At 45.9% G+C, this 21630-nt stretch overlaps 1 protein-coding gene across 3 annotated transcripts in view; it reads left to right on the top strand.

The window, feature by feature from the left end:
- Positions 1 to 18179, top strand: part of GANC (glucosidase alpha, neutral C) — a 594745-nt gene extending 576566 nt beyond the window's left edge. For all 3 annotated transcript variants that reach the window (XM_075331191.1, XM_075331189.1, XM_075331190.1), the window contains one exon: positions 17409 to 18179. In XM_075331191.1, the coding sequence (XP_075187306.1) occupies positions 17409 to 17527 (119 nt within the window). In that variant the 3' untranslated portion in view covers positions 17528 to 18179. The remainder of the gene's footprint in view (positions 1 to 17408) is intronic.
- Positions 18180 to 21630: the final 3451 nt, after the last annotated feature.

The raw sequence follows: 21630 nt of genomic DNA, 5'->3' as shown, positions 1-21630 counted from the left end.
AGACACTAAAAAATCCTTTATTTGAAATAAAAAATAAAATAAAATTTAAAAAAACGACTTCCGGTTCCGGCGCTGTGATGTGAGGACGCGGGAGACAGAGTTCCGCACGTTCCTCAGCCCCACACACCGACTACAAGAACCCCACGGCCGGGGGAGGAGGCGGAGAAAGGGAGGCGAGGAGCAGGAGGTGACCGTGCATGGAGCGGTACCTCCTCCGGAGCGGTGGCAGACAGCTGGAGCAGGGTGCTGCAGAGAGAGCAGTGCACATGGAGCGCAAAATGGCGGCCGCGGGCCGCGGCGGTATGCAGGGAGGTGAGCGGGGACGGATGGAGGAGGAGGAGGGGGAGCAGCTGAGAGAGCAGCAAAGAGCTCGGCAACACGCTCAGCAGACAGCCCAGCAGCACGAGCAGCAGGCAGCCGAGCAGCAGACAGCCCAGCAGCAGACAGCCCAGTACCAGCAGCAGATAGCCCAGCACCACGAGCAACAGACAGCCCTGCAGCACGAGCAGCAGGCAGCCGAGCAGCAGACAGCCCAGCACCACGAGCAGCAGACAGCCCAGCAGCACCAGCAACAGACAGCCCAGCAGCAGGCAGCAGACAGCCCAGCACCATGAGCCGCAAACAGCCCAGCACCAGCAGCAGGCAGCCCAGCACCACGAGCAGCAGATAACCCAGCAGCAGACAGCTCAGCAGCACAGCCAGTTCCCAGGCCTGCAAATTGATTATGACCGTCTGGCTGGAGCAGTGGCAGTGCACCTGGCAGACAAGATCAAAGACTCTCTAGAGGCCATGGTGGGGGCAGTGCTAGCACCCTTAAAGGAACAGATCACACAGCAGGGAGCCAGGATGTCAGAGATGGAGCAAAGAATCTCTGACACAGAGGACCAGGTGACAGCATTAAAGGGGCAGCTGCAGGAGATGGTGGAGGGATCCCAGGCCATGAGAGACAAACTAGAGGATCTGGAAAATCGCTCCAGAAGAAGCAATTTAAGGCTGATGGGACTGCCGGAATCTTTAACCATGCGGCAATTGGACAACATATGTGAAGCAGAGCTCCCCAAGGCGCTAGGTCTAACGCACAATTGCAGGGTGGAAAGAGCGCACAGAGTGGGCCCTGTAAGAGAGCGTCCAGGCACAGGAGGAACAAATGGGAAGGAAGACAGCACGGGAGTGACGGGACCAGCCAGGCCGCGCCAAGTGATAATTAAATACTTGGAATACAAAGACAAAGAAGAGATACTGCGAGCGTTTAGAGGAAGGAGGACCCCACTATCTTTACAAGGGCATAAAGTGCTGATCTTCGGGGACTACTCGGCGGAGGTTACACGCAAAAGGAAAGCCTTCAGTAAGATTTGTACCGCGCTGTATCGTAAAGGCATAAAATTCCAACTGCTCTATCCTGCAATACTGAGAGTAACAAGACGTGATGGATCCCTTTTTGCGACAAAAGACTTGAGTGAGGCGGAGAGATGGATGGAGGAGATGGAGAACAGAAACCAGACGGAGGACTTCCCGGAGAGGCAACATACTCGGCAAGGAAGAGAGGAGGAAAGCCGGGCATCGGGCCGGAACGACTGGATGAAGGGGAAGGAGATACATGCAGGAAGTCCAAAAGCAAGGAGGTCGCCGTCGCGTTGGCCTGGAAACCAGAAGATGGGAGCGCCATGAGAGAGGCTGGAAGGAGAAGAATCGATATTTTTGAACTGAACTGAGGGGCCCAAGAGAGAGGGGACTGACGGAATGCAGAAGATGAGTAACATCTACTGTGTATTATTGCATTTTTACTTTCTGCTTCCACTTCCTACTTCCACTTCATAGTGCCTCTTACACTTTTCTTACACTTCCTTTTCCACCCCATCTACCTCTTCCTACTTCTTTTTCCACTTCCTCTTCTAATTCCTACTTCCACTTCCTCTTCCACTTCCTACTTCCTCTTCCACTTCCACCTCCTACTTCCACTTCCTCTTCCATTTCCTACTTACTTCCACTTCCTACTTCCACCTCCTGTCCCACTTCCTCTTCCACTTCCTACTTCCTTTTCCACTTCCTCTTCTACTTCCTTTTCCACTTCCTACTTCCTCTTCCACTTCCTATTTCCTCTTCCACTTCCACTTCCACTTCCTACTTCCTCTTCCACCTCCTCTTCCACTTCCTACTTCCTCTACCACTTCCTCTACCACTTCCTCTTCCACTTCCTTTCCACTTCCTACTTCCTCTTCCACTTCCTTTTCCATTTCCTACTTTCTCTTCCACTTCCTCTTCCTTTTCCACTTCCTACTTCCTCTTCCACTTCCTTTTCCACTTCCTACTTCCTCTTCCTCTTCCACTTCCTTTTCCACTTCACACTTCCTCTTCCACTTTCTTTTCCTCTTCCTCTTACACTTTCTTTTCCTCTTCCTCTTACACTTCCTTTTCCACTTCCTACTTCCTCTTCCTACTTCCACTTTTTTTTTTCTTCTTGTAGGCTTTTCCATTCTTTTCTCTTTCTCTTCAGTTCCCCACGCCTCTTCAATCTATATGGACCAAGGTGCCCTGCCCCCTCGGGGGTGTAGGGGATCCTAACATCTATGGGGGACCGGGTTTCTCTCTTTTTAGTATCTACTGATAAATCGCTCCTCTGGTAGCCAGGTCACTTATGCTGATGGGAGGTGAAGTGAAATTGAGACCAGAGGTATAGGTATGGGCAATGAGGGAGGGGGTATTGTATGCTGGCACGGCTATTGGGCAATGAGGGAGGGGGTATTGTATGCTGGCATGGCTATTGAGCAATGAGGGAGGGGGTATTGTATGCTGGCACGGCTATTGGGCAATGAGGGAGGGGGTATTGTATGCTGGCACGGCTATTGACCAGGAAGGCCTTGCTCTGGTGTGTTAGATTACAGAACAATGGGGGACAGGCCATATGTAAATGTTAATTAGGGGGCTGAGAGGGGATTGCGGAGCCAGGAGCATCACAGAAAAAATGAAAGTGATGAGACGATTGATTGTAAAGGGGGGGACAGTTGAGGGGTTGTTAGTTGACAATAGATGTAGGTTGAATAGTTGGGTTCAGGGAAAGCAACGCTATAAGCACACCGAAAGAAAACTGAGGGCAGTTGGGGGGGTAGCCAACAGGTTTATAGTTAATGCCAAGAAGGGGACACAAGGTTGCGCCCAGGCAATACATAGTTGTCAGTACGCAGCGGAGTTAAGGCAGGGAAAAGACCAGGGAAAGGCGCCAAGACACACACAAGTGAGAACATATAGCGACATAAATGTCCCGAGATGTTGGGATAATGGTTAAATTAGTCACTTGGAACGTAAAAGGTTTGAAGTCTCCACATAAGCGCATGATGATATTACGACACCTTAAAAGACTGAAGGTAGATATCGCACTACTGCAGGAGACCCACCTGCAAAAAGGGGATTTTTTTCGTATGCAAAAATTATGGGTGGGGGCGGTAGTCGGGTCAGGATCCCAGGGAAGGAAGGCAGGGGTAATGATCTTAATAAACAAACACTTTACTCACGAAATAGTGTCCCAAGACAGTGATGATGGTGGGAGGTACATACATATCAAATTAACTAGCCCGCAGGGAGAGTTTAGCATACACAATATATACGCCCCTAATAACGAACAAAAAGCCTTCTTTGACTTTATCACCGACAAATTGGGAGTGGATGTAGACCCAAATAAGATAGTGGGGGGAGATTTTAATGCAGTAGTTTTGAAAGAGGAGGATAGGAGGTATGGCAAGGAACAAGGTAGGCAGAGTAGGAATACAAAGGGTTTGATGGCCAAATTACTGGAAGACACAAATTTGCAGGACAGTTGGAGAACGCAACACCCATATGAACGTGAATTTACACACTACTCACACCCACACGAAGCATGGTCAAGGATTGACTTTGTTAGTAGACCAAAGACTCTGGCACAGGGGCAAGGATGTAGACATAGAGAACATGGTTATATCCGACCACAGCCCGGTGACCTTAGACTTAAATGACAGAATACAGAGGGGCTCGGATTATATATGGAGATTTCCATCATTCTTACTCAAAGATAAAGATTTTATTAAAACATTAAAGGAGTGGTGGGAGGAATATTGCGGCACTAACAGCGGGCACGAGGAAGAGGCAATGCTATTCTGGGAAACAGCGAAAGTAGTATTAAGGGGGAGACTGATGGGGCAAGTAGCCAAAATCAGGAAACAGACGCAAAAACATTACCAGGAGGCAAGCACTAGTTTGAGAGAGAAATACCCAAGGTACCTAGAAAACAAATCCCAAAAAGCAAAAGAAGAGTGGAAGGAAGCAAAACAAGAGTTTGACATGTGGGTAGGAAAACCAGAAGAACTGGTAAGGTCCCAGCAGGAGGTTGACTTGCACCGATTTGGCAATAAGGCAGGTAAACTGCGGGCTAACCTGGCAAAGGGAAGACGACCGTTGACGTTAATAGCTAGTATGACAAGACAGGATGGGACCAAATCGACGAATCCACAGGAGATCAACCAGATCTTGGGGGAATACTATGCCAAACTATATAGTAAAGGGGATGAAAGTAGAGAAGGAGGCAGGGAGTGGCTAAAGACATTAGGACTTACACAAATAACCGAGGACGAACTGACTAGACTGAACGCGGACATCACAATAGAGGAAGTGCAAACAACAATAGGAGAACTGAGTATACATAAAGCATCGGGGCCTGACAGGTTCAATGGGGAATTCTATAAAGTACTAAAGGAGGAAATATCACCAACGCTGACACGTATGTTTAATAAAATGTTAGGGGGTACGGGAATGTCTAGCCACCTTAACACTGCATATATAAAACTTTTACCCAAGGGAGATAAAAATTTGGACAATCCAACGAATTATAGACCAATCTCACTAATCAACCAAGACCTTAAACTAGTGGGCAAATTGATGGCCAATTGATTGGCAGAGGTATTACCAAGGCTAATTTCTCCCGCCCAATCGGGGTTTGTAAAGGGGAGAGCAGCCGTGACGAACGTAAGAAAGGCCATGAAAGTAATGGACGCCATCAGACACAGGGATCTACAAGGAGGGGAGTTGCCAGCCATGATCACGTTGGATGCTGAAAAAGCGTTTGATAATGTGCAGTGGCCATGGCTGGAAACAGTCCTAGATAATATGGGCTTCAGGGGAGCATTCAGAACATTTATAGGTATACTATATGCAAACCCTCAGGCAAGAGTGGCGACACCCGGATTTTTGTCACGACCCTTCTCTTTGACCAAAGGGACGAGACAGGGGTGCCCGCTGTCTCCTCTCTTGTTCAATCTAGCCATTGAGCCATTATCAAAACTGATCAATGGAGGAGACTGCTTTGAGGGCATTAACATCGGAACGGAAAAAGTACATTCAGCTCTGTTCACGGACAATATCATATTATTCATGAATAGACCACAGAATGACCTTTTAAAAACAATACAACAGATAGAGAGATTTGGGTCTATGGCAGGTTTTAAATTGAACAAGACAAAATGTGAAATACTGTTTCTGAATGAGCGAACCATGTCATCCCTGAAAACCTATGGAATAGGGGATAACATATGTGGGATACCGATAGCAAAAACCCACCTTAAAAACCTGGGGATCCAGATGGGACGCCAGCCTGCCTCCATTTATGAATTAAACTTCAAACCGCTGATACAGAAAATAGAACGAGAGCTAAAGATGTGGGAGGGGCTGCCGCTATCCCTGCTAGGTATAAGATGTGGGAGGGGCTGCCGCTATCCCTGCTAGGTATAAGATGTGGGAGGGGCTGCCGCTATCCCTGCTAGGTATAAGATGTGGGAGGGGCTGCCGCTATCCCTGCTAGGTATAAGATGTGGGAGGGGCTGCCGCTATCCCTGCTAGGTATAAGATGTGGGAGGGGCTGCCGCTATCCCTGCTAGGTATAAGATGTGGGAGGGGCTGCCGCTATCCCTGCTAGGTATAAGATGTGGGAGGGGCTGCCGCTATCCCTGCTAGGTATAAGATGTGGGAGGGGCTGCCGCTATCCCTGCTAGGTATAAGATGTGGGAGGGGCTGCCGCTATCCCTGCTAGGTATAAGATGTGGGAGGGGCTGCCGCTATCCCTGCTAGGTATAAGATGTGGGAGGGGCTGCCGCTATCCCTGCTAGGTATAAGATGTGGGAGGGGCTGCCGCTATCCCTGCTAGGTATAAGATGTGGGAGGGGCTGCCGCTATCCCTGCTAGGTATAAGATGTGGGGGGGGCTGCCGCTATCCCTGCTAGGTATAAGATGTGGGAGGGGCTGCCGCTATCCCTGCTAGGTATAAGATGTGGGGGGGGCTGCCGCTATCCCTGCTAGGTATAAGATGTGGGGGGGGCTGCCTCTATCCCTGCTAGGTATAACATGTGGGAGGGGCTACCGCTATCCCTGGTAGGTATAAGATGTGGGAGGGGCTGCCGCTATCCCTGCTAGGTATAAGATGTGGGAGGGGCTGCCGCTATCCCTGCTTGGTATAAGATGTGGGAGGGGCTGCCTCTATCCCTGCTAGGTATAAGATGTGGGAGGGGCTGCCTCTATCCCTGCTAGGTATAAGATGTGGGAGGGGCTGCCGCTATCCCTGCGAGGTATAAGATGTGGGAGGGGCTGCCGCTATCCCTGCTAGGTATAAGATGTGGGAGGGGCTGCCGCTATCCCTGCTAGGTATGAGATGTGGGAGGGGCTGCCGTTATCCCTGCGAGGTATAAGATGTGGGGGGGGCTGCCGCTATCCCTGCTAGGTATAAGATGTGGGAGGGGCTGCCGTTATCCATGCTAGGTATAAGATGTGGGGGGGGCTGCCGCTATCACTGCTAGGTATAAGATGTGGGAGGGGCTGCCGCTATCCCTGCTAGGTAGAAACCACCTCTTAAAAATGATGAGTTTCTCCAAGCTGCTATACCCAATGCAGACTATCCCTATATTATTAAAGCATGCGGATGTACATAGACTGAAAAAAGCATTTACAAGCTTCCTATGGAAGAGAAAAAGACCAAGAATTAGGGCGGAAAAACTAATGCTACCACTGGAAGAGGAATCAAGATGCCAAATGTGAGAGGCTACAACCTTGCATGCTTGATGAGGCACGTAATAGACTGGCTGAGGAAGACAAATAGCTATTCTAACATAAAATTGGAAAGTGAGTACTGTAGACCATGGGACTTGGGGGCAATATTACACACGTCATTGGCCAATATTCCGAGGAAAATTAAGCACTCCCTGGTATGTAGAGATACGATAATGGCGTGGAAAACAGTGAGGAAAAAGTTTAACCTGTCCTGGCGAATCTCCAAATGCCTAAATATCTGGAATTTTCCGGAATTCCCAGCAGGGAGGGAAAAGAAACTATTTCTAGAATGGAGAAATAAGGGGATCGGTGGGGTGAGGGATCTGCTCCATGAAACTGAACATAGGTGGTTGACCCTTGAGGAGTTGGTGAACAGGTACGGGCTTTCTCCATTCCAAATCATACAATACAAACAGGTGGAAAAGGGAATAATGGGACTATTGAGGGATGTTAGAAAAGAACAGGTAATGAATGAAATGGACCAATTTATAATGAAGGATAAACAGGAGATTACTATCTCCTCCCTGTACAAAGATCTGAGAACAGCACTGGTACCACTGCACTCGGACCAGGTCTGGGGAGCATGGGCACGACAACTAAAAGATACAGAGGCAGGGGAAAAGATACAGCAGGGATGGATGAGGATGAGGAAGGAGGTGATTAATGAGGGCTGGAGGGACACACAGTTTAGATTAATGCACAGAGCAATTTATGGTTTTAACATCCCCACCAAGCAGACGATGAATAAAATAGAACATTGCCCCAAATGTAAGCAGCCGAAAACGGACTTATACCACGGGATTTGGCAGTGCTCAGAAAGTCAGAAATTTTGGGGAAAAATGAAGACACTTATAGAAAAAGTATGGGAAGTGGAAATGGAACTAGACCCATTGTTATGGATTTTCCACCACAGGACTAAAGAAAAGGAAGGAGGAGGAGATACACGGGGGACCACGATTCCAAGACTCCGCCATAATATTGCTATGATAGGGAAAAAGGCCCTACTACGCAGATGGCTCGAGGAATCTGTTCCATCAGAGGACGAGGTGGTCAATCAGATTAAAAAGCTGCTCAATATTGAACAGTTGGAAGCCGAAAGAAATAAGGACGAACTAACGGGAAACTTTTTTAAAAAATGGAAGAGATTTAAAGTACAACAGTATGGAGTTGCAGAAATACGGAAAGTGGTATCTCCTTTCACTAATACGGAATGGTACCTACTGGGAGACTTGCAAGGCACATTGGGAAAGCTGAAAATACACACGCAGTAGAGACACAACAGTAGGGCGAGACGAGGGTTTCAGAGATATAGGGCTTCAAACGGGAATCAGAATATAGAGGAGCTGTGTGCTCTTCCGCGACTTATACCTGGTGTTCTGTGTATTAAAAATGTTGGGGGGGATAAAGTGGGAATAAAAGAGGGTGGGTTAAGACAAGGGTGGGTAAATTGGTAAGGTGAATTTATTCTTGTTCAAATGTTAGATATATTGTAATGATTCTGAAAACTGCAATAAAATTTGTGTTTAAAAAAAAAAACCCACACCTTCTTTTACCACTTTATTAACCCCCAAATGACCCAGGTCAAATGAATGAACACAAGGTCCTATGACAAGTCCAGCTTTGCTACATCTGATCTAACAGCGTGCGGCCATAGAACATGACCACCCGCTGTAATGAGTGAGCCACTATCAGTGGTGATGTCTCAAGTGAAAAGAAAAGGAGGTGCGCAAGAATTTTTGGGATCACCGATGAGGTGTCATACAGCAAACTATAATTTTATTAACAATACATGAAAACAGCAAAACGACACTAAAGCACACATTAAAACCATTTAAAAACACACTCCAGAAAGTGGACAAAATAACCAGGGTTGCATAGAATAAAGTATATACCCCTATTCTTTCCTCCTCCAAGGGGACAAATTCTGTATATATTGTATATGGGCTATCTATACAAGGCAGGTAGTGAAAATAGAACAAAGCACTGTGTAAAACACAGGGGGTAAGTAAACAGTGCTAAGGCAATATGATGACAAAACACTGGTAGAAAGGTAATATTCAGAGAACACTTGTAAATAGCATCCCTGCAGATGAGTCAGTGTAATAAGAGCCAAAGACTGAGCCCATGAAAATATCACGAAGCAGCCTCCTACATGGCGGACATCTGGTCTACCTTGATTATTGTCATGGTTTTTTCACGTCTTATGATCAGTATAAATGATAACTGGATGAATTGCCCCCCCGAGATGATACTGCCACTCCTCCAAGGGCATTTTATTTCCAAACAATTCTCAATCTCCAATAGAATAGTTGCGTTCAGTAGCAGAGAATACCGGAGAAAAAACAACAGAAAATGATTCGACCAAAGGAAGTGTATGGACCGCTCCAGTCCCAGAATACAAAGCATGCACCCCCAGTAAGAATTATTTATTAATTTCGAGCCTATGAAGCACAGGAGCAGAGGAAAAGATCTGTTTTAAGGAAAATAAAGCAGTGTCTCAGCCTTCATAGTCAAAATCTTCAGATTTGAACCCTTGCGGATCATTGAACCCGGAATTCCACCTGTCCCGTGGCAAAGTGTACAGATTTATATAAGGCCTTTCTATTGACAGAGGATACCATCAAAGGACTTTGAGACGTTGAACTGGAATCTAGTCCTTTTTTAGATGAGGAGGCACGTGGTCAGATGAGATCAAAATTGAACTTTTTGGTATCTGCTACACTTGCCGTGTTTGGAGGAAGAAGAATGATGCATACAACCTCAAAACACCATCCCAACCGTGAAGCATGCATGGGGGTGGAAACATCATACTTTGGGGGTGCTTTTCTGCAAAGCGGACAAGACAAAAGTATCGTATTGAAGTGTACAGTTAGGTCCAGAAATATTTGGACAGTGACACAATTTTGGCGAGTTGGGCTCTGCATGCCACCACATTGGATTTGAAATGAAACCTCTACAACAGAATTCAAGTGCAGATTGTAACGTTTAATTTGAAGGTTTGAACAAAAATATCTGATAGAAATTGTAGGAATTGTACACATTTCTTTACAAACACTCCACATTTTAGGAGGTCAAAAGTAATTGGACAAATAAACCAAACCCAAACAAAATATTTTTATTTTCAATATTTTGTTGCGAATCCTTTGGAGGCAATCACTGCCTTAAGTCTGGAACCCATGGACATCACCAAACGCTGGGTTTCCTCCTTCTTAATGCTTTGCCAGGCCTTTACAGCCGCAGCCTTCAGGTCTTGCTTGTTTGTGGGTCTTTCCGTCTTAAGTCTGGATTTGAGCAAGTGAAATACATGCTCAATTGGGATAAGATCTGGTGATTGACTTGGCCATTGCAGAATGTTCCACTTTTTTGCACTCATGAACTCCTGGGTAGCTTTGGCTGTATGCTTGGGGTCATTGTCCATCTGTACTATGAAGCGCCGTCCGATCAACTTTGCGGCGTTTGGCTGAATCTGGGCTGAAAGTATATCCCGGTACACTTCAGAATTCATCCGGCTACTCTTGTCTGCTGTTATGTCATCAATAAACACAAGTGACCCAGTGCCATTGAAAGCCATGCATGCCCATGCCATCACGTTGCCTCCACCATGTTTTACAGAGGATGTGGTGTGCCTTGGATCATGTGCCGCTCCCTTTTTTCTCAAAACTTTTTTCTTCCCATCATTCTGGTACAGGTTGATCTTTGTCTCATCTGTCCATAGAATACTTTTCCAGAACTGAGCTGGCTTCATGAGGTGTTTTTCAGCAAATTTAACTCTGGCCTGTCTATTTTTGGAATTGATGAATGGTTTGCATCTAGATGTGAACCCTTTGTATTTACTTTCATGGAGTCTTCTCTTTACTGTTGACTTAGAGACAGATACACCTACTTCACTGAGAGTGTTCTGGACCTCAGTTGATGTTGTGAACGGGTTCTTCTTCACCAAAGAAAGTATGCGGCGATCATCCACCACTGTTGTCATCCGTGGACGCCCAGGCCTTTTTGAGTTCCCAAGCTCACCAGTCAATTCCTTTTTTCTCAGAATGTATCCGACTGTTGATTTTGCTACTCCAAGCATGTCTGCTATCTCTCTGATGGATTTTTTATTTTTTTTCAGCCTCAGGATGTTCTGCTTCACCTCAATTGAGAGTTCCTTAGACCGCATGTTGTCTGGTCACAGCAACAGCTTCCAAATGCAAAACCACACACCTGTAATCAACCCCAGACCTTTTAACTACTTCATTGATTACAGGTTAACGAGGGAGACGCCTTCAGAGTTAATTGCAGCCCTTAGAGTCCCTTGTCCAATTACTTTTGGTCCCTTTAAAAAGAGGAGGCTATGCATTACAGAGCTATGATTCCTAAACCCTTTCTCCGATTTGGATGTGAAAACTCTCATATTGCAGCTGGGAGTGTGCACTTTCAGCCCATATTATATATATAATTGTATTTCTGAACATGTTTTTGTAAACAGCTAAAATAACAAAACTTGTGTCACTGTCCAAATATTTCTGGACCTAACTGTATCACGAGATTTTGGCTAGCAAAATCCCTACATCAGTAAGAGCATTGACGATGGGTCGTGGCTGTATTTTCCAGCATGACAATGACCCAAAACACACATGACCAGGGCAACTAAGCAGTGGCTCCGTAAGAAGCATTTCAAGGTCCTGGAGTCGCCTAGCCAGTCTTCAGACCTGAACCCAATAGAAAATCTTTAAAGGGAGCTGAAACTCAATGTTACCCAACGGCAGCCCCAAAACCTGAAAGATATGGAGGAGTGTGCCAAAATTCCTGCTGCTGTATGTGCAAACTTGGTTAAGAACTACAGGAAACGTCTCACCTCTGTAATTGCAAGGCAAGGTTTCTATACCAAATATTAGGTTTTGTTTTTCTATTGTATCAAATACAGTCATATGAAAAAGTTTGGGCACCCCTATTAATGTTAACCTTTTTTCTTTATAACAATTTGGGTTTTTGCTATTTCAGTTTCATATATCTAATAACTGATGGACTGACTAATATTTCTGGATTGAAATGAGGTTTATTGTACTAACCGAAAATATGCACTCCGCATTTAAAGGGAACCTGTCATCAGAAATTTCCCCTAAAACCTCACAGATTCCCCCTCTGCAGCTCGTGGGCTGCATTCTAGAAAGGTCCCTGTTAGTATTGTGGCCCCTTTCTGACCAAAAAAAAGAGTTTATAAAGAGGTACCTTTTTGGCTTCGGATTCTATAAATCAGACACGGGGGCGGGCAGCCTGATGGCCGTTATTCTGCCCCCTGGTCCTGTATGCCGCCCCCATCGCTGATTTCCATACTTTTGGACGCCGCCCACTGCTCCAGCCATCCCCGCGCATGCCCAGTGCCAGTCTCACGGGACTGAGCACTGTGACTGCTGGTGACGTGTGCGCAGGCAAGTGATTATGGGCGGGACTGTGACTGTTATCAGCAAGTACCCGCCCATAATCTCGTGAGCGCGCAAACCTCTCCAGCGTCACACTGTGCTCAGTGTAGATGCTAGACTGTATGGGCTGCTTCCAGGTATGACATCCCTTTGTCACGTGATAGTATTTTGAACACGCCCCTATCACGTGACAAAGGGACGTCATCCCTGGAAGCAGCCCATACAGTCTAGCATCTACACTGAGCACAGTGTGACGCTGGAGAGGTTTGCGCGCTCACGAGATTATGGGCGGGTACTTGCTGATAACAGTCACAGTCCCGCCCATAATCACTTGCCTGCGCACACGTCACCAGCAGTCACAGTGCTCAGTCCCGTGAGACTGGCACTGGGCATGCGCGGGGATGGCTGGAGCAGTGGGCGGCGTCCAAAAGTATGGAAATCAGCGATGGGGGCGGCATACAGGACCAGGGGGCAGAATAACGGCCATCAGGCTGCCCGCCCCCGTGTCACATTTATAGAATCCGAAGCCAAAAAGGTATCTCTTTATAAACTCTTTTTTTTGGTCAGAAAGGGGCCACAATACTAACAGGGACCTTTCTAGAATGCAGCCCAGGAGCTGCAGAAGGGGAATCTGTGAGGTTTTAGGGGAAATTTCTGATGACAGGTTCCCTTTAAACAAAATTTGACCGGTGCAAAAGTATGGGCACCTCAACATAAAAGTGACATTAATATTTTGTAGATCCTCCTTTTGCAGAAATCACAGCCTCTAGTCGCTTCCTGTAGCTTTTAATGAGTTCCTGGATGAAGGTAGATTTGACCATTCCTGTTTACAAAACAATTCCAGTTCAGGTAAGTTTGATGGTCGCCGAGCATGGACAGCACACTTCACATCATTCCACAGATTTTCAATGATATTCAGGTCTGGGGACTGGGATGGCCATTCCAGAACATTGGAATTGTTCCTCTGCATGAATGCCTGAGTAGATTTGGAGCGGTGTTTTGGATCATTGTGTTGCTGAAATATCCATCCCCTGCGTAACCTCAACTTCGTCACTGATTCTTGCACATTATTGTCAAGAATCTGCTGATACTGAGTTGAATCCATGCGACCCTCAACTTTAACAAGATTCCTGGTGCCAACATTGGCCACACAGCCCCAAAGCATGATGGAACCTCCACCAAATTTTACTGTGGGTAGCAAGTACTTTTCTTGGAATGCCGTTTTTTGCCTCCATGCATAACGCCTTTTTTGTATGACCAAACAACTCAATCTTTATTTCATCAGTCCACAGGACCTTCTTCCAAAATGTAACTGGCTTGTCCAAATGTGCTTTTGCATACCTCAGGCGACTCTTTGTGGCGTGCTTGCAGAAACGGCTTCTTTCGCATCACTCTCCCATACAGCTTCTCCTTGTGCAGCGTGCGCTGTATTGTTGACCGATGCACATTGACACCATCTGCAGCAAGATGAAGCTGCAGGTCTTTGGAGGTGGTCTGTGGATTGTCCTTGACTGTTCTCACCATTCTTCTCTGCCTTTCTGATATTTTTCTTGGCCTGCCACTTCTGGGCTTAACAAGAACTGTACCTGTGTTCTTCCATTTCCTTACTATGTTCCTCACAGTGGAAACTGACAGTTTAAATCTCTGAGACAACTTTTTGTACCTTCCCCTGAACAACTATGCTGAATAATCTTTGTTTTCAGATCATTTGAGAGTTGTTTTGAGGAGCCCATGATGCCACTCTCCATAGGAGATTCAAATAGGAGAACAATTTGCAAGTGGCCACCTTAAATACCTTTTCTCATGATTGGATACACCTTCCTATAAAGTTCAAAGCTCAATGAGGTTAGAAAACCAATTTAGTGCTTTAGTAAGTCAGTAAAAAGTAGTTAGGAGTGTTCAAATCAAGAAATTGATAAGGGTGCCCATACTTTTGCACCGGTCAAATTTTGTACAATAAACCTCATTTCAATCCAGAAATATTACTCAGTCCATCAGTTATTAGATATATGAAACTGAAATAGCAAAAACCCAAATTGTTATAAAGAAAAAAGGTTAACATTAAAAGGGGTGCCCAAAATTTTTCATATGACTGTAATGTGATCTTCTGGATTTTTGAGGCAACTCTGTCACAGTTGAAATGTACCTACAATAAAAATTACAGACCTCTTGATTCTTTGTAGGTGTTGTAGGTGGGAAAACTTGCATAAATGGCAGTGTATCAAGTACTTATTTTCCTCCTCATTGTATATCACAGGAGATATGGGGGCACATATACATCACTGGAGGGGCTGAGGCATCTATATGTCACTGGAGAAGCTGGGGGCATATACATCAAAGGAAGGGTTGGGGCATCTATACAGCACAAGAGAGGCTGGCGCAGACTCATACATCCCTGGTGACATAGTGGTTACAGTATATACATCACAGGAGAGCCTGGAACATAGGCATCACAGGAGAGGCAGGGGGCATATGCATCAGTGGTGATGCTGGGGCCATATACATCATAGGAGATGTTGGGGCATATACATCACAGGAGGGGCTTGAGTATACACATCACAGAAGTGGCTCTGGGCAAATACATCATATAGCAGGGATGAAGCATATGCATCACAGGAAAGGTTGGGGCATGCGCATCACAAGTGGCTGGGGGCATATACATCACAGAAGGGGCTGGGGGCATATACAGCACAGATGGGGCACATATTGTACATCACAGGAGATGCTGAGGCATACACATCATAGGAGGAGCTGGGACATATACATCACAGGAGAGGTTGGGGCATATACATCACAGGAGGGGCTGGGCCATATACATCACAGGAGATGCTGGGGCACAGACATCACTTGGAGGCATAGGCATAACTGAAGGGCACAAACATTACTGCAGGGTATTTACATCACTGGGAGACATTGACATGGTTGTGGGTCACAGACAACACTGAGAGGGCACAGACATCACTGGGGGGCACAGACATCACTGGGGGGCACAGACATAACTGGGGGGCACGGACATCACTGGGGGAGCATGGTCATCACTGTGGGGCATGGACAGCACTGAGAGGCACCGACAACACTGGGGATAACAGACATTTCAGAAGAGAACAAACATCACTATGGGGCACGAACTGCGCTGGGGGGCACAGACAGCACTGGCGGTGACACAGCAGTGGTGTGTGATATACAACATTGGGGGTGCACAGCACTGGGAAGGTGGACAAAAAAGGGAGGCATATACAGCACTGGAGATGGTGAGGCTGCTGCCCCTCTTCTGTGGGATGGGAGTGCATTATGTGCTGACCCCACCCACAAAGTACATCCTCATGATGCTGGCACTGACCAGCATGAGGACCTAATGGTAGGTGCATGAAGTGCTCAGTAGTGAACGCTGCATGAGCAATCTTGATGCGCACGTGGAGGTTAAAGGGCCCACAGCCCGCAAGATGCTGCTGCCGGCCCAATCACTGCAGTCCCCTGGAATCTGCCTGAGGGCCACAGAAGAGATCATCCTGTGGGCCATAAGTTCCCAACCGTAGTCTAAGGTGTATGGCAGGCTTAAAGAGTTTCATGGCCTTGTTATTTCTGCAGTCTGAGGCCTAATTGTTTACTAGTCTTTATTTATACCCACCATCTTAGTTATGACAGTATTGAAATAAGTGACAATTCCATTAAACTTAATTAGTGTGGAAAAGGGACTTTTAGTTTCTTTTAGAATTGAACATATTGGATAGTTATACGAGGGGCAACTTATAAGTCTTTGGCTTTACCCAGAAAGAAGCGAGATAGGATGATGAAACTTTCCATTTCTTCCACACACTCTCCACTGGTGACAACACACTTCTTACATCGGTATTCCACGTTCTGTAAGCCTAGCAAAAAGGATTTCGGTTGTGCCTCAAACCAGGCATCCGTGGCAGCCATGGCATCAGAAATGGTGTGAAATTTGGTCCCTTGAGGTGTTTCTTCAGGTTTGGAAACAGATGATAGTCGTAGGGAGCTAGATCTGGTGAATAAGGTGGGTGGTCACCAGCTGGAAGCCCGGCTCTGCCAATTTTGCTGTGGTCACTTGTGCAGTGTGAGCGGAGGCGTTGTCTTGCAGGAATAAGATTCCTTTGGACAGCTTGCCGCGCCTTTTGGCATTCAGAGCTGCCTTCAATTGGTCCAAAAGTTCAATGTAATACCTTGCATTGATGGTGGAACCCTTTTGAAAGTAGTCCACTAGCAGCACGCCCTCCTTATCCCAGAACACAGACGCCATCACCTTGGTGGCTGATTTTTGCACCGTGAACTTCTTTGGATGAGGAGAACCACTGCGCCTCCGCTCTTTTGACTGCTTCTTGTTTTTATGGTCTCTTCCATAGTAACCAGTTGATCCAGAAAGTTCTTATCAGTCCGGAAACGCTGACAAATGGACTGGGAAGTTGTCACTCACTGCTTCTCTGCTCTCAGTTGCTGTGGATATCGCATTAGACTCCGTTGTTTTGTTTTCCCGCATCTGTAGAACATTGTTGCTATAGGCAACAAACACAAAATGTAAACATATATTAGACACTTAAGGCTTTCATGTGATGCAACATTTGTTACCATAGAAACAAAAAAAAAGATCACAAAGCCAAAGACTTATCAGCAGCCCCTCGTAAAAACTGATAGCTTTGGTATTATATCCATGAGATTCTGTAACTTAACCCTTACCTATCATGCATCAGCTCTGGTCCCTATATATAGGAGAGATTCTTTAGGCGTCTATAGTTATATTCCTAATCTGCCCTGGATTATATTTTTTTGTTACATTTTTTTGTTACAGATGGAAACATCCACATGTTATTCTGCATAATTGTTGTTGATGCAGAATCTCACAATTCAGAATCCGTTGCTTTCAGTGATCTGTGACTATAGTTTGATGAATTGTAGAAACCTTCAGCGTGTTTTTTTTTTCTCCTGCAGGGAGAGAGAAGAGAACGCTGCGCTACTCCTACAGCAAAGCCCTCTGTGTCCTGACTCTGGAGAACGTGTCCTTAGCAGTGTCTGTGGACTGGGAGATTCACTTTAAGCCTTCACAATGAGAGATCTTCCCATCCTACTGATAGATAATGGGACAGATCAAATGCATCTTATTGTTCCAAGGTAGTATTTTCCTCTGATTTGTGTGAACCAGTGAAAATGGAAATGAGCTTTTCTAGGCTCAGGATTCAAAGGGCCATTTTCACCAGGGACAGACATTAGCTGGCCATTACAGCATGAGTGGAAGGAGGGGATTGATTGACAGCTTCACTTCACCTGGCCAGGATCCGAGAAAAAGAAGATCCGGACAGTTTAACCACCACAATACAACAATCAGTCTCAGCGGCTCGATGTGTGACGTGAGCCTTGAAAAAGAGTGTGAAGATGCGAAACCACCTGTGTTTCTCCCGTTTATCTGCTGGATGTAATAAAAGAAGTTTTCATTATTTGGTGAACGCCATAACTTTTCCCATACCTGGACTTCTACGGTCTGTTTCGCTTTGTTATAGAGCAGTATCATGACACTGTTAATTTGTTGCAGCTCATTACCTGGAACTTACGTATAGCGTCTGACATCGCAGATTACTGTCAACCGCCTATTTGTGTTTGGAGGCTCTATTTACTTCACCCTCTTTATTGAGGTTATATAGGTTGAAAAAAGACCCACCGTACAGTATATAATCTTCAATAACATGGACGTTCAGAAGCTGTCCACTAGGGGTCACCAGCATGCAGAAGAAATGATATCGTATAAAGCGAAAAACCACCACCAATCATATATAAGTATATCTGGGTTAGTGCAAAACCTTCATATGTATCTAACCCAGGGGTGGGGAACCTTTTTACTGCCGGGGGCCATTTGTAAATTTCTAACAACCTTCGGGGGCCGCACAAAATTATCAATGTGAAAATTACCTGCCTATATGTGATGATATGGTGGCTGGAGCTGCTTCTCTTTGGTGCAGTGGTTCATTTTCAGTGATCTTGATCATGTAAATGTTGCTTTTCAAACGTATTTTTCCATGTTTGTCTCTGTCTGGAGCACAGTCAACTCTTTATTATAATAAGTTTGGTAAATCATATATATCCAATAACAGACCTTGGGACTGCTGTATATACATCACATAGGATATATTGGGACTGCTGTATATACATCACAGTAGACATTGGGGGCACATGCAGCATATGAGGGGCTGGGAACATGTATATGCCCCAGCCCCTCCTGTGATGTATATGATCCAGCCCCTCCTGTATGTATACGCCCCCAACTCCTTCTGTGAAATATATGCCCCAGCCCCTGCTGTGATGTGTATGCTTCCAGCTTCTCCACTGTGATGTATATGCCTCAGCATCTCCAATGTGATGTATATACCCCAAGCCCCTTCAGGGCATGTACATGCCTCAGCCCCTCCTGTGATGTATATGCCCAACCCCTCTTGTTTTTTATAGATATATATATATATATATATATATATATATATATATATATATATATATATATATATATATATATATATATATATATATACATACATATATATATATATATATATATATATATATATATATATATATATATATATATTTGTATATATATGCCCCAGCCCCTCCTGTGATTTATAAGCTGCAGCCTCTCTTTTGATGTGTATGCCCCCAGCATTTACATTGTGATGTATTTGCCCCATCCCCTCCTATGATATATATGTCCCCAGCATCTCCAGCGTGATGTATATGCCCCAGCCCCTCCTGTGATGTATATGCCCCAGCGTCTCCTATGATGTATATGCCCCAGCCCCTCTAATAATGTATATACCCCAGCGTCTCCTGTAATGTATATGCCCCAGCCCCTCCAGTGATGTACATACCCCAGTCTCTTCTGTGATGTATATATCACAGGAGGGCAGGGGGAATACACATCACAGAAGATGCTGGGAGCATACACATCACAGGAAATGCTAGGGGTATACACATCACAGGAGATGCTGGGGCATATACATCACAGGAGGGGCTGGGGCATATACATCAAAAGAGGGGCTGGGACATATACATCACAGGAGGGGCTGAGGGCATATACATCAAAAGAGGGGCTAAGGGAATATATATTACAGGAGGGGCTGAGGACATAAATATCACAGGAGGGGCTGGGGCTTACACATCACAAGAGACGCTGGGGCACAGACATCACTGAGAGGCATATATATGGCTGAGGGGCACAAACAGCACTTGGGGGCATATATATGGCTGAGGGGCACAAACAGCACTGGGGGGGCACGGACAGCACTGTTGGTGCATAAACATTACTGGGGAGCAGGCTTAGCACTGGGGGGCACGGACAGCACTTCTGGAGCACAGACATTACTAGGGGATACAGCTTTGAAGGGCATGGACAGCACAAAAGGGGCTCAGTTATCATGAGGGGAGCATGGACTGCACTAAGGGGCACATACAGCACTGGGGGCATGGGGCAAACAGTACTATGAGTGGCACTTAGCAGCGGGGGCACACAGCACCGGAATGCATACACAGCACTGAGGGAGGGGGCACAGCACAGAGGCACAAAGTGCTGGAGGGTGGGCACATAGCGCTGGAAGCTTCTGCTTGTCTTCTGTGGGACAGGAGCGCAGAGCGCTAACCCCACCCACAAAGTAAGTCCTGAGAACACTGGCACTGGCTAGTGTGAGGATCCAATTGTACGCTCACGCAGCGTTCAGTAGTGAACTCTTTAGTGCTAGAGTCACACTTGCAAGTGACTCACGCTAGACTCAGATCGAATCACCCGGCACTGCCGCACACACATAAATACATGCAGCCGACCCGCTCCTGTCTGGAGAGTGTGCGGCAGTGCCGGGTGATGCGATGTGAGACTCGCACAAGTCACTCGCAAGTGTGAATCCAGATTGCATAACCTTGCAGCGCACATGGTGATTTAAAGTGCCGGCGGCTGGCAAGATGCAGTAGACGGCCTGAGCACTGCAGCCCCAGGAATCTGCCCAGGGCCACAGAAAACTTAAATTCCTTTTTTGAAAAAAGAGAAATGTAACCATTGCACGGCCCAGGATACAGAAATATAGCAAAATATTGCACAAGATGAGCAATAGGTAGATAATATACAAGGATAAATCTTCCTAACATGCATATATAAGAAAAAATTATATCAAAATAATAATGCACATATAAAAGTAAGGTATTGCACATTCCCAAAATAAGATATAATACCTATGCCCAAGAGATAAATATTGCACAACTCCACAAACGGTTGGTAAAGTGACTGCATAGCTAAATAAACATATAGGCTAGAGAAAAACGTCTACATAGCCCAAGGATGGCATATGAGAAAAATCTTAAGAATCTTGCACTTGCCCATCAGTAAAGGTGGCAACATAAGCAGAAGGAGGGACAAAGATACACAGACAGCCACAGACACAAGTGTCAGGCTGGAAATACCGTGTAAGGAGCGTATGACAAGGAAAGACACCCTGACACGCGTTTCGATGTGAGCTTTTTTGTGAGGATAGGTGAGTATGGGGTGTGTGCAAGGAGATTATATAGCACTCACCAATGCGGTAATGTCGGCACTCATGTCCGTACCACCAGGACTGGAAGTTCATGCCGGCGGCATCCATCGTCACTTCCCCCCACTCTCAAGGAGAGAGGAGAGGGAAATGAGTGACAGGACGCGTTGGCATGATGACTGGTGTGGCAGTGACAAGACCGAGCGCACACCACAGAAAGCGCAGGGTGCAACAGCTTCATTGTGTCCCTCCGTGTATAGGAGTGAGGCAGCAAGGAAGCCGATGTCCCCATCCAACCAAAACAAACCCACAAACAAAGGAAAAACAGGAGGGATATATAAAAGAGAAGGACATTAATTGAAAGGATCATAATACTATATATCTCATGGAAGTGATTGAATGTAAGAAACAGCTCCATAAATTAGTTTTCAATTTGCAGTTAATGCTTAAATAAATAACAAAAAATAAAAATACTTATAAAAAATAAAAATGGATAATATTAAATAAATGAAGTGATGTTGAACACCGCGGTATGAACTTCCAGTCCGGGTGATGCGAACAGGAGCACCAACATTACCGCATTGGTGAGTGCTATATAATCTCCTTGCTCACACCCCATACTTAACCATTCTCACGAAGAAGCCCACATCGAA

This window comes from Anomaloglossus baeobatrachus, chromosome 12, assembly GCF_048569485.1.
Source record: "Anomaloglossus baeobatrachus isolate aAnoBae1 chromosome 12, aAnoBae1.hap1, whole genome shotgun sequence".
Lineage (NCBI taxonomy): Eukaryota > Metazoa > Chordata > Amphibia > Anura > Aromobatidae > Anomaloglossus > Anomaloglossus baeobatrachus.
This window is presented reverse-complemented; position numbering and strand designations above follow the sequence as displayed.